This window comes from Aedes albopictus, chromosome 1 (assembly GCF_035046485.1).
Source record: "Aedes albopictus strain Foshan chromosome 1, AalbF5, whole genome shotgun sequence".
NCBI classification, from domain to species: domain Eukaryota; kingdom Metazoa; phylum Arthropoda; class Insecta; order Diptera; family Culicidae; genus Aedes; species Aedes albopictus.
The window spans coordinates 120830962-120845429 of record NC_085136.1 but is presented as its reverse complement, the minus strand read 5'-3'; the positions used below and the strand labels follow the sequence as shown (position 1 = coordinate 120845429).

Sequence of the window (14468 nt, the reverse complement as noted above, 5' to 3'; positions counted from 1 at the left end):
TGCTGCAGCCGAGGTACTACCTATGGCGGATCGGATGTCCCTCCAGTCATCTTCAAGTGTAGCTGCGCCAAGCTGCTCTTCCGTTGGTAAAGCCACTGCTAACTGCTGCGCGTAGTTTTGAGCCACTTCTACGTTACGCAGCTGCTTGAAGTTGAGCCGCGACGTTCGACTTCGACGTGTGGTGATAACTGTCGAAAGTTTTGAGCGCATGCATACAGCGACAAAGTAGTTAGTTAGTTAGTTAGTTAGTTAATGTATTTACGACACTTTACACCTGAAGGGTGCATTCGTGTCGGGACAAAGTAGTGATCCGAATCTATATTCGCACTGCGGTATGTGCTGACATTGGTTATATCCGAGAAGAACTTACCGTCGATTAGAACGTGGTCGATTTGGTTTTCTGTTTGATGGTCGGGTGATCTCCAGGTGGCTTTGTGGATATCTTTGCGTGGGAAGAAGGTGCTTCGGACTAACATACCACGCACGGGAGGCTGCAAAGTTTACGCATCGCTGGCCGTTATCATTCGATACGGCGTGCAGGCTGTTTCGCCCGATTACCGGTCTGTACATTTCCTCCCTTCCTACCTGCGCGTTCATGTCGCCGACAACGATTTTCACGTCACGCGGCGAGCAACCATCGTATGTTTGCTCTAACTGCGCGTAGAATGCTTCTTTCTCGTCATCAGGTCTCCCTTGCGATGATCAGCTACCACTCGATCACACATTGTCGCATCTTGCCCAACACTATAAATCCTGTTCCCAGTTCATTGGTGGTGCCACAGCTTTGGTAGAAGGTAGCCGCTCGATGCCCGCTTTTCCACACTTTCTGTCCAATCCAACAAATTTCCTACAACGCCACGATGTCGAAGTTGCGGGGATGTAGTTCGTCGTAGATTATCCTGTCACCTCCTGCGAAACCTAGTGACTTGCAATTCCAATTCCAATTTCGTCGCGTGGGTCTTTGCCTATTGTATCGAGCCGTATTTTCTCCTATGTTATCCGCAATGGGGATTTTTACGGGTGGCTTATTGGGCCTACGCAAACACTCCTGTCTCGCCGGAGGGCCATCGTGCCAGTTCTGTTTAACGTCGCAACCAACACTGGGACGATCACGCTGATGAGGCTACTACCTTGGATCTAGTTGGGCGTGGTGCAGCGTTTCTTACTCAGCCGCTGGATGGCAGAACAGACGCTGTTTTAGCCGCATCTCCTTGGTGAACAGACGCTCGGGTCGTACCTCCTCAATCTAGTTGAAGTCAGAAGGACAACAGTGCCCAGGCTGCACTACCAGCTAAGCACACAACTCTTAGCTGGCGGTCTTTCTCATCGCTTGACCCGTGGAAGCATGAGGTAGGAACTTGTGAGGAGCAGAGCTATGTTGGACGCTCTCCTTATCGACTCACCGTTTTGATTAAGATCAACTTACCACTTAACTCCGGTATTTACAGGACTTCTTTGTCTCGAACGATCTCCTCCAGGTAACACAGCGTAACAAAAATTAACTTTTTGTCTGTCTCAAGAGCAAACTTATGTGTCTCCGAAGGATTTTGGGCCGCTGAATCCGAATCCAGGCTCAGATTTGCTCTAACACGTCACAATTTTGAGCTATACCTCAATTTATAGGGCAAAATATGCGATTTTGGGCTTTTTTGACTGTAAGCCATTAAGCAAGGAAATATTTTTTTTAAGCAATCGAAAGGTTTATTCATCAATTAACATCTAAATTAACGACTTATGCAAAATATTTCGTTTTACCAAATCGAATTTGATAGTTTTAACGATTTATGTTAGGTACGATATTTCCCATACAAGTCACCCTCCAAAAGTTGCATGCAAGTTTTCATACTAACATAAAATGCTTAAATGTATCAAATTTGATGAGGTAAAACGAAATATTTTGCATGAGTCGTTAATTTAGATGTTAATTGACCAATTAACCTTTTGATTGCTTAAAAAAATATTTCCTTGCTTAATGGCTTACAGTCAAAAAAGCCCAAAATCGCATATTTTGCCCTATAAATTGAGGTATAGCTCAAAATTGTGACGTGTTAGAGCAAATCTGAGCCCGGATTCGGATTCAGCGGCCCAAAATCCTTCGGAGACACATAAGTTTGCTCTTGAGACAAAAAAATGTTGCGCTGTGTAATCATCTCCGAGAATGCCAATCAGCAGCGACTCTGTCATCTTGTCCGCCTTGTCAAACTTAAGGGGTATTCTCTACTACAAGAGTGTTCAGATACATTGGTGCTCGAAAACCTTGAGATATGGAATCTGTGAATTGAGGAAAGCCATGCACCGAATCCTTATTGGTCGAGCCAGGTCGAGCATATAACTCTTATATATAGAATACCGTTGAGATTAAAAGTGCCGGAAAGAGTTTGAAGCGCTTGTGTCCTCAACTGAGGTTTATTGCGAAGTGCACGTGTTAAAAAACACAAGAATACACAGTAATTAAGGCAGGTGCTTAGCCAGGGCATCCTGATTGCTCCAATTGCTGACTTGATCACTTGAGGCGTAGCAATTTGAAATTAGTTACTTTTAATATACACGGAACCGCCAAACTACCCAAAATTGAGTTCTTTTGACGCAACTCCATAGTTCAGCCCAATAAGCCAAAATTTGAGTAAATCGATCAATCTCACGCTAGGTAGATTGCCTTTACCCCCAGCTAGAAAATATACTCAAGAGTAGGTAAATTCAACCTAAGACCCCCCCCCCCCCCTCATTCAACTCAATTTTGAGTAAACTGACATTTACCCAAATTGGCTTATTGGGGTCAAGGACACCCTTTGGGTAGATACATCTCTGTTTGTTTTTGACAACATCGGTGAGACAGAGAGGGAAAGCAACCTAATTTTGTGTAACAAGTTTATTCGATATACTCAATTTTGAGTAAAATCGACCCAAATATTAGGTAGTTTTGATTTTCCGCGTACTGAATAAAGTAAGGGAACTCCGTACGTAAACAGTAAACTTCAAGTTAAGAAGCTGCATCTTTCTTCAGTTCACCTGGCTACGCCCCTGCTACCCACGCCAAACCTAGACAAGACTGCGAGAAGGCGGCATGCCCCGTGCTCCTAACTCGGTAAGGCTACCACTCGGTATAGACCGAGTTACCAAGTGACGAAATTCGCAAGCGCACAAGCGCCCAATCGCTACTACCCTCAGCCGACCAACCAACCACCCACCAACGTATCAAAACCGGAGAATCCGGGCCGCTGCGCACCGAATGAAACCGGTTCCAACTGGCTGGCTACTACTACTACCACTCGTGTAGAGTAACGCGCTGCATTTTACTACGCGCTCGCTGCATGCAGCCAAGAAGGACTTGATATTGACATTTTTCCAGCCAGTAGTAGGTTGTGCTTTGACGAAAATTTTGCCCAATTAATATCGTTCGCGATCACAGTGCAGTAGTGGTCTCGTTTGGCGGCGGCGACGGCTGCGGCGATAGCGGTCACGGTGTATCCGTTGACGGTGGTGACCTAGATTCCGTTGAAAATCGTTGAGGTTCAACCGATTTTCGAAGGGACCCAGACCCAGCTGATCTCAGGATTCCGAGCAGCCAGCATGATCTTTGAGCCGGCAGCCGGGCTAGGGTGGGCGGTATGTTTCATCACCGACTGACTGACTGACTGTTACTTTCAACTTCGACATGCTGCTGGCTGCTTTATTGAAATGGCTCGTTGCGATGGTCTAAAGGTAAACTTTGCTGCAAGAAGTTCGATTAATAATGATATCTTGTCGATTACGTGCTCCCCGCTGCTGTCATGTCTACTTGGTAGGTATTGATGGTGGTAGGTACTGATTGGACAGAGCAGCCAGCAGTTGGTATCGCGATAGTCGTGGCGTGGCGGCTTCGCGAGACAAGAACCAGTTTTATTGAACTCAATTTGATTTTTCACGCCCTTTCTCACCTTGTTGGGTCGCGCCAACAATGCCGCCACCGTTGCCGCGCAGCTTTGTTTTGTCTTTTCTTTTGCGCTGAAAGTTTTTATATGATGCAATGCATAAGTCGAAACCGGTAGTAATTAAAAAATGAAGAAAATAAACGATGCAAAGGGGTTGTCTTCATGACGTTCCAATTCACGCCTTCTTGTGGTAAGGACGGATTTCAATCTTGATTATCTCCTTTGAAAAATTTTTACCCGGCTTATTCTGAACATGGCAAGTTCAGCCGTGTTTGCTTTTACCAATTTCTGCTGAATGTTGTGCTCGTCGCAGAGTTTAACGACCTCGTGATTCATTCTTCGCCACGTCATACCGTTCTCCATTCAACCAATGTTGATTCAAAGAGCACACTAAGAACACTTAGTTCGCCACCGAATATTCTAGCAAGATAATGTCCACACCAGCCACAAAGCAAACAAATTCACCGGATTTCATGAAAACCGTACACCCCCTGTTGAGTGGTTTGGAGATTTTAAGGTGGAGTCATGTGGGGTTTCAGGGAACTTTTAAGGGCTTCAAAAGACTTTAGAGGGACTTCTAGAGGTTTTAGAGAGGTTCTCCGGAGCTCCTCAGGCTCTCATGTGAGCTTCACGGAAGTTGTGAGGGAAGTTTCAGAGGCGTTTTAAGGCGTTTCAGTAGGTTTGAAAGGTACTTTAAGGGGCTCCTCAGGTTCTTAGGTGAGATTCTTGGAGTCATAAAGGGGGTGGGGGGTGTTGGTATTGCAGAGGTGTTTAAAGGCGTTCCAAGACGTTCCAAGGGCGTTTCATGGCGATTTAGGAAGTTTCAAAGTTGTTTTGGGGGGCTCTACAGACTCTCAAGTGAGCTTCACAGGGGCTTCAGGGACCTTTCTGAGGCGTTTTAACCCTTCGAAGACGGATGGGTCATATTAGCCCAGCCGAAAAAAACGACCACAACAAACGTGCTATAGACTAGCGAGGCTACATTCAAAATGGCGAGAATACCGTCTGCAAAGGGTTAAGGCATTTGAAAGCATGTCAGGAACTTTCAGAGGGGCTTTGAAGGGCTTCATCGGCGCTCAGGTGAGCTGCATAAGAGCTTCAGGGATTTCGAAGGCGTTTCGAGGTTTCAGGAGGTTCCAGAGAGGCTTTGTGAGGCTCCGCAGGCTCTCAGGAGCTATTCATTGGAGTTTCAAGGAAGGCTTCAGAGGTGTTTAATGAGGCTGCAGAGAGAGATTTAGGGGGCTTCTCAGGGTTTCAGAGGTGTTTCAAGGCGTTTCAGAGCGTTTTAGGTATCCAACCGGTTTTAGGGCGGTCTCAGCTGAACTTAAGGGAAGCTTCAAGGATTTTTAGAGACGTTTCAAATCGTTTTGGAGCATTTAAGGAAATTTCAGAGGTACTTCAAGGGGTTTCGTAGGATCTGCGGTGAACTCTATGGGGGTTTCAGGGGGATTTCAAAGGCGTTTCAATTTCAAGGCGGTTCTAGGCATACAAGGCATTTCAGGAGGTATCTGTATGACTTTAACGGGTTTCTTAGGCGCTTAGGTGAACTTGACAGAGAGCTTTCAGAGGCGTTTCAAGGTGTTTTTGCGCGTTTCATAAGGTTTCAGAGGGGCTTCAAGGGGCTTTACGTGCTCTGATGAGCTTTTAAGAGGCGTTTCAAAGCCTTTCATTGGTGTTGCTCTATTAAATACGTTCCCAACGTTCTGGGCTACAACTGTACAGTAGTGAATTCCCAACCTCTTACGCAGGAGATCTTTCTCGGTGGTCTTCGTAACGACAAGATAGTGTCTACGGTCGGCCGTGAGCCGAATTAGTTGCTCATTAAATCATCTACAATCCCTGTATGACTGTATGTTGATAATGGTCTTCTCGAGCACACTTCCTGGCGTGTCAAGCATATATATTGCCTGACTCTTTCAAACAACTGCAAAGACTCCTTCGTCCAGGCATTTCTGCATAGCAGACCTGAACATTACAGGAACCTCTGCAATAGCTACTTCCAAGGCCACATTGGGAGTTCCGTCCGGACCTGCGGCCATGCCTACGCTAATGGATTTTGCAAATCCAACAAATTTCTTAGAGGTGATCCTCCCCTCATCATGAATTCCAGTTCTCAGCTGTTCTACGAAAGGAAACCAAGGACTTGCGTCATGACGTGTAAAAATCCCCTTGATGATTCTCTTCAGCATCTCTGGAGACTGCTCGGTAGGAGCCATTACAGCTCTTGTCTTGGCCATCACGACCCTATAGACATCACCCCACGAGTTCGTATTTGCATGGTGACAGAGATCCTCCAAGCAGGCCTTTTTGCTTGCCCTTACTTTGGCAGCCACGAACGCCATTCGTCGTTCTTTTCGCTCCTCATCACTACGAGCTCGCTGTATCCTTCGCTTAGTTCGTAGACAAACGCGCGCAGGTTCGCAATCGTTTTAGTCCACCAGTACACCAGAGTGGACTTGCCAACGCATGGTCGCATGCCATGCACGCGAGAGCACCGCTACCAGCTCGTCACGGCTTAGACGGCTTAGCGAGTAAGTTCTGCTCACGGCGGAGCACCTACATTAGTACCTCGTCGTTGAATCATGATGTCTTTCACCTGCGAGGGCTTAACCTTGGACTAGCCACCTCTTCCTCTACCCGCTGCCAGCTGTTGTTGTAGTCGATACTGTAACGAACCACCAGGTGATCGCTGTGAGTGTAGCTATCGTCTACTCTCCAGTTCGAACTACTTGTTAGGTCAGGACTGCTCTTGGTACCGACATTAGCCAGTTCGACATCTAGTAAAGCCAGTATCTCTAGCAGGATCTTATCCCACTGGCTTCCCCATTCCACGACCCAGGCATCAAAGTCACCCGCTATTATCACCGAGCTTCGCCCTGTTACCACGGTCGTCATACAGTCCAACATCTGCGTGAACTGCTCGATCGGCCACTGCGGAGGCGCATAACAGCTACAGAAGAAGACCCCATTTACTTTGGCGACGAAGACTTTTGACGAAGCTCTCATAGGTAGTGGACACCAACTCCAGGATGGGATATTTATCCGTCGTCCATATCGTTGCCATTTTTCTGGACCCACCCGCATCCGCGACCTAATTGCCGTTACAGGCGGGTACTCGGTATAAGTCCGCTATGATGGCGATATCTGTCTCCCACTCAGAAACCGCCTAACAAAGCAGTTGCTGAGCCGCATCACAGTGGTTCAGGTTCAGCTGCGTTACCTGCACTGTGATTTGTTTACTGCGGCTTTCTTGAGGCCAGACACCTTGGACCACCCGTTGGATGCTTGTTGGTCTCAGATTTCCCGGAACAGATCAGAAAAATGGGTGGACTCGTGCAGCCTTGTGCCTTTTGACCTTCTGCGCCGCATCTCCTACACAGTTTGCTCCTGTCAGGGCTTTTGCAGTCCCATTACTTGTGTCCTGGTTCCAGACACCTGAAACAAATCTCTGGTGGTTCGTGGAACGTCAGATGATGTACGCACAAGCCTACCTTAATCCTCCCTACTTTAACGGACTTTTTTACATCCGCCACAGGTAGCTGAACCAAAGCTGTGCCCCTGCCGGCGCCTCCCGTAGCCTAACGGGTAAGTGCCGTGACGAGATTTTCCACTTCGGTGACCTTGTCTAGGTTTTTCACATTCAGAGTCGCCTCTAACCCTTCGCCAAGGACTCCTTCCGCCAAACATTTGTAGGCGGCGCCCTTGCGCTTCTTATTGCGTTTCAGCTCCAGGATGATCTCGCCCGTACGAGTACGTCCGATACTGCGCACGTCAGCTCCCGGATCGACGAGCTTGGCGTCGTTGCGCATCGTCTTCAAGACGTCCGAGTACTTCGACTGTTCGGTTAATAGACAGTATCAGTCAGGATATCTTAGGTCACCCAAACTGTTCTTGAGTTTATATCTTGAAGCCTACGGGTGTAACTTCTTGCATTAAAAGCTACGGTTTGTTATCTATCATGTCCAGTAAGTCTTCTGAAAGTTACAGTGGATGTTTTCATCAGGCCGAACATGCCGAGTAATGCAGATTGGTCGATATGATTTTACCTATATTATTATAGCAAAAATTTAATATCGTATGTTTTAAAATCTAACGAAATAAATATTACATGTAATTCTACTAGAATACAGTAATAACTGAAATTATCGAAAAATCTTCGATAGGACCTTTTCAAATGTTCGGCCTGTAAGGAAGCCCATAACACAGACAAACAGACGTAACACTTGCGAAATTTCCATCGACCACGCTTTAACGAACATTTTAAATTTTCATAGTTGTGGTTTTCACAACCACAGGCGCGCGCATCGTTTTTCTATGCGTTTAACGTTTCACACTAGTGCCTTCTATTGACGATATTGCACAACACAGTGATTCGTTCAACTTTTCCACCAGATGATGGTAGTGTGAACTGGGCGATGGATTTCCATGAAAATCGTTCAAGGTGTTACGTCTGTTTGTCTGTGCCCATAATATCCCAAAAATATATAACAACGCTTATTGTTCCTCTAACTTCTTTGGTAAGTACAGTGGATTTTATAACACTACTCAACGTAGTTGCAAAAGCTATTATCACAAGTGTAGACCTGAAGCTATGGTCCCTGGAGCAGTGTCGTTGATCTGGAATATCAAAAATCTATCTTGAAATGGCGCATGATATGCAAGGGGGGTAACAGATTACAGTTTGAAGTTCATTGTGAGAATAACTACTGTTACTATCAAAAGCTAAACGTCAGGATAGTTTGGACGACCCTCAATGTCCCAAAGGTTCATAATAATATATAGTAGACTTCAGGTTGGTCCAGTCACCACGAATTGTTATGAAACGTTACTCAGAATGTCAGATATAGCTGATGTTACGAGTTTAGATCTGAAATTCTGAAATCAAAGATAGTTTGGCTGACCTGGAACATTCCCATAGTGTCACTATATGACATATGGGGTGAGGGTTCGATTCCCGCTCCGAGCGATGAAACTTTTCGTGAGGATAGTTTCTTCTCCGTAACCACTGGTGCATGGCATTGTAAATGTCAAGAGCTTCACGGATCCCAGTAGGTTATGCAATGCTATTTGTGGCGAAAATACATAAAATTATTCTTGTAGATTTGAAGGGCTTCACTATAGGACAGAACATCCCAGAATATAAAACACCTTTTGATATTCTTGACGAAGGCTAAATAAATACATGTAAACGTAACCCACATCCAAATTCAGCTTTCAAAATAACTGGTATGTCAAACATTTCATTTTTCCAAATTTCGTGGTGTTCACAATGTTCTAGGTTATCAATGAAGCCCCAAATACAAATATTCCCATTATTCCTTAATAGAGGACCCAATTTGCAACGACTTTGCCGAAGACTAAATTCTATTTTATCGAATGGGTGAATTTATATAGCCGTTTCTAAGTTGGGCTCATATATGACCCCTCCGGCTGCAAAGGGTTAAGGCATTTCAAAGCATGTCAGGAACTTTCAGAGGGGCTTTAAAGGGCTTTATCGGCGCTCAGGTGAGCTGCATAAAAGCTTCAGAGATTTCGAAAGCGTTTCGAGGTTTCAGGAGGTTCCAGAGAAGCTTTGTGAGGCTCCGCAGGCTCTCAGGAGATATTCACTGGAGTTTCAAGGAAGGATTCAGAGGTGTTTTATGAGACTGCAGAGATAATTTAGGGGGCTTCATGGAGTTTCAGAGGTGTTTCAAGGCGTTTCAGCGCGTTTTAGGTTTCCAACCGGTTTTGGGGTGCTCTCAGCTGGACTTAACGGAAACTTCAAGGAATTCTAGAGACGTTTCAAAGGCGTTTCAATTTCAAGGCGGCTCAAGGCATACAAGGCATTTCAGGAGGTATCTGTATGACTTTAACGGGTTTCTTAGGCGCTTAGGCGAGCTTGACAGAGAGCTTTCAGAGGCGTTTCGAGGTGTTTTTGCGCGTTTCATAAGGTTTCAGAGAGGCTTCAAGGGGATTTACGTGCTCTGGTGAGCTTCACGGGGGTTTTCAGAGGCGTTTCAAAGCGTTTCATTGGTGTTGCTCTATTGAATGCGTTCCCTACGTTCTGGGCCACAACTGTACAGTAGTGAATTCCCAACCTCTTACGCAGGAGATCTTTCTCGGTGATCTTTGTAACGACAAGATAGTGTTTACGGTCGACCGTAAGCCGAATTAGTTGTTCATTAGATCATCTACACTCCCTGTATGACTGTATGTTGATGATGGTCTACTCGAGCACACTTCCTGACGTGTCGAGCACGTCTGATACTGCGCACGTCGGCTCCCAGATCTACGAGCTTGGCGTCGTTTCGTATCGTCTTCAAGTCGTCCGAGTACTTCGATTGTTCGGTCTTGATGACGAGCGCGTCGCCTTTCTCGCGCTTGGCATTAACTCTTTTACGCCTTGGTTTGGCGTCCCTAGCTTCCGCGACCTGCAGCTTTATCTTCTTCTTCTTCCGCTCGACCTTTGTCCGAGGGAGGTCCTCCCCTTGGTTCGCCCTACTCTGCGGTTATTGAGGGCCTAACAACGGTCGCAACCCCTTGTTCCCATCTTACCGGGACAGGCTAGCCTTTTTCAAGCCAGGACACCTGGGTGAGCTCCGACTTGCCGGCATTACTGCCGACCTTCGGGATTAGTATCTTTCTGGCCTAGTGGGCAACGCCAGAAAGCTCCTTACCTGACGGCTGTCTCACCCGCTTTTGCGAGTGCTTGTCACGAGCAGTCTCATCCACCACACCTTTTGGACTACCTGCGAAAGAGAAGGCCTCCGTCTGGGTAGACTTCGTAACATTTACTTTCACAGGTTCCGTCGCTGCTGCAGTCTTCACGAGTCTCACATGATCCTGCTTGGCATCATCTATCGACTTACGAAGTCGCAACAAGGCCGATTTCAGGTCCTTACTAATGTTGGACTTCGTGAACGCAAAGATAATGATCTTGCTGCTCAGTCACCTCGATTTCGAGCAGTCCTTCTTTTTTTTTTGCTTGATGATCCTCAACAATCACGCTCCGTCCAGTATCTCCACCGGCTGGCTTACCGGGGCGTGGATCGGAGCACCCACGCTGGAGCTGCGTGCGAAGCTTCCCGCGCCTACTTCCTCGCTTCTCCTCAACGAAGACCTTCTTGCGAAGGGGTTAGTCTCGCCACTACCACTACCTCCCTGTACTTGTTTGTTTGTTTTGATTCGATTTCATAGTTAATCCCACGAGATGCACGGGAAAAGAGGTCCACCACGCCAGAGCCTCTTAACGCGGTTAACAGACGTAATACTATGGGGAGTGCCCAGGTACCCCACAGGCTCCGTTAATGATCGAGCATCTTTGTCAACCCCTCGACACGGGTCGCTTGACACCTTGAATTGAAGTTAGTAGTCCTATTCTTAGCCGGCGACTACGCAACTCCCAGTTCCACGAGCTTGACGTTGCTCCTCATCGCCGGATACTTGGTCTATTTCGTCTTGATGACGAGCGCTTCACCCTTCTCGTGCGCGGTACCTTTCTTTGGACTTGTGTCACTACGCTCATTTAATTCCTGTTTCATTTTCCACTATGGTCAAGAGAGCATCCTTGACCCGTCCTAAAATGGTGGCTGAGGACATATAAGCCTGGCAGGGGTCCGACTTGCTGGCATTACTGCATTTCGTTTCGGAGTTAACAACCTTATGACCACCTTCATTGCAGAAAGCCCATTTCTGTTTTTGTTGATGCCCTTCATCAACCACGCTCCGTCCATGAGCTCTCCCGATGCGCTAGCCGAGGAGGAAATGAAATCTCCTACGCTTTTCATTCTGTGTCCTGTTCTAGGTATGAGATGAGTTCCTAGGAAAAAGAAATGAGAAAATAGTTAGGAAAAATGAGGAACTAGCCAGGTTTTGAACCAAGGACAGATACGGAGCACATGTGATATCCATTAGAGCACCAAGACTTGCTCCTAATTACTTCTGTACTGCAAAAGTATAGAAACTTATAATTTATTTAATAGTCACTGCTGTTGCTACTTTATACCTTATACGTTATCAAAAATAGTCCAGTCTAACTAAACACAATTGTTCTCCTCCATTCCACAGCACCAGTGAAGGAATCTAAGGGCTACGACGACGAAGACATCCCTGCTCCAGCTCCTGCCAAGTCCGCCAAGGCCCCAGCAATCGGTAAAATTGCAGATAATGTTGTTTTTGCTTTAACGAAACGTAATTTAAACCATTAATCTTCTTTGTTCTTATCTTTCTTGTTCTATTTCTCCCCAAAACTTCCTTATTGTTTTCTTTATCTTTCTGCAATTTCACTCTTTTTCATTACTCTGCGTTTTGAACCGTTGCTCTAATATTAACGTAACCGTACACCTTCGGTGTCTTCTCTCAATAAACTGAATCATGTTAACGACTCGAAATAACCTTACTCTTTTTCTTTCTCTCTACACCTCTATCTATTCTACTGCCTCACCACCACCATTGAACCATTTTCTCTCATCTGTTTCTTTTGCGTATCTCTTCCCATCCCAATCACTCGTTTTCCACCCCGGCCTCATTTCTTCTCCTTTCTTTCCCTTTCCCCTACACCTCCACACTCTGCGAAACACAACCACTTATCCAATTCCAGTTCCGAAGGGGCGCCGCTTCGGCCCAATCCGAAAGGAACCCGAACAGAGCGCAGCGCAGTCCGAGCAGAACGAACAGAACAACGCCGACAACAGTGGAGCCAAGTCGCTGTCCAGCCGCCTGGGTCGATCCCGATTCGCGCTGAACAAGGCACAGCAGTAGTAGTGCGAGCGAACGTGCGCGCAAGCACGCGCCCAAGCGAGCGAACAGTGTATGAGTGAATGCGAGAAGTTATATTTTAGAAGTTAGTAAGACGAAACAACTATGATTTAGAGTTAATTTTTCGAAATCTTCATTTTTGAAAATTGATGCAAGTGCATTTGAAGCGAGGACGAACAAAATATTTTACCAGACGATGATGGTGTATACTCAAAGTGAATAGGACAATGGGTGCGTTCATGTACTGTGAATGTATTTGTGGAGAAGTAGGATTACTCATGGAACATCATGAACTAGTGAACAATGAATGAAGGAAAAGTAGAACCATATGGTAATTTATGTTTTATATTGCTGCGAATTGTAAAATAATAGTTTGAAGTAAAAAATACGAAAAAATAGTTAATATTACTTTTATTTGGTATAATATCACTGTCCAAAATAGCTGTAAGATGTTTGAAAACTTTTAGTTTTGATGCTCTCCTATAAGTATTTTTGTTCTAGGAACACTGCCATCAGATATTAACCGAAGACTTCCTCTGCCGAGGGCCATTCTCGCATTCCGTGTAGCAGCCCGAAGAAGTCAAGTTCATTCCCATTACGAAAACTTGTTGAACCGACCGGGTATCGATCCTAGACACCTTCAGCATGGTCTTGCAGAATATCCGCGCATAATTAGCGTTGTCTGTGTGGTCATGAGTCAATCACGGTACGCAACAACAGTAAATCACGCTTATACGCCTATAATTCTTGTCGTTTAACAGACAGAAAATCTTCATCCGCTGCTTCACGAAGGTCGATGCCAGCAAAGCAAAAGCCAAAACGCTTAATCGACCGTATGGGCGTTGGAAGATAGTGCCGTTCCGCTGCACTTGAAATCTCCTAGCCGTATCGTTGAACGCCACACTAAATAACAAATTCGAAAGTGAATCACCATGTTTCAATCCATCTCTATGAACAAGGTCACAATAGCGAGGATGGCACCTCATTCACAATCATCCGATTCAATGATTTCAAGTCATTCAGTGTGGCACATAGTCAGCCTCATTGCCTCAATATTTTTCCTATTTTATACTGCTCCATCTCATCTGGGACCCGCTTCCCATCTTCTGTATTCTATGAGCACAAATTTTCTAACATTAAGAGTGTTCTTCAATAATATAGCCATAAAACTAAGACGGTGGAGGATCTTTGGTCCAGGATCTGTTTTGTGATAGAAAATTCCTTCACTTTCTTGGGCACAACCTTACGTTGCAAGTAATGTTAGTTTTATAATGTTTTTGAAGAGGTCTTCGACCGCTGTCTTCTGAAACCAAGTATAAATCAAATTGAGCTACATATCTACGCCAACCCACCCATGAACCTTCCATTAGACTAAGGCGGTCCATACTTGAGACGTAACCCACCCTTCAAGGGTTACAAGAGCCTCCTTAAACCTTATGTGCCTTTTCAAAACATTCTCTTCTTTAAGAACTCTTTAAATATACGGAAAAACGATTAAAAAAATACAAATTCCAGTTTCAGAAACATATTGTTGAATAAGAGTAAGTACTCTTAGATGAGGGTGAGCCTAGTGGTTAAGGCTATGGATCGCCAATCCGAAGATGGCGGGTTTGATTCCCATTCCGGTCGGAGAAATTTCCTCGGCTCCCTGGGCATAATGTATCAATGTCTTTGCCTCACAATGTACAAATTCATGCAATGGCAGGCAAAGAAAAGCCCTTCGATTAAAAACTGAGGATGTGCTCAGAGTACACTAAATTGAAGAGAGGGAGTGGGAACGTAGAGCCATAAATAAGAAGAAGAAAAACTATTCGATGAGAG

The 14468-nt window shown here is 45.5% G+C and overlaps 1 protein-coding gene across 3 annotated transcripts in view; it reads left to right on the top strand.

Moving 5' to 3' along the window:
- The window catches only part of LOC109402251 (uncharacterized), a 63780-nt gene extending 50735 nt beyond the window's left edge, over window positions 1–13045 (top strand). For 2 of the 3 annotated variants that reach the window (XM_029874138.2, XM_062845292.1), the window contains 2 exons: window positions 11958–12080; window positions 12490–13045. In XM_029874138.2, the coding sequence (XP_029729998.1) occupies window positions 11958–12080; window positions 12490–12650 (284 nt within the window). In that variant the 3' untranslated portion in view covers window positions 12651–13045. The remainder of the gene's footprint in view (window positions 1–11957; window positions 12081–12489) is intronic. The other variant, XM_029874140.2, reaches the window with a different exon arrangement.
- The last annotated feature ends 1423 nt before the right edge of the window (window positions 13046–14468 follow it).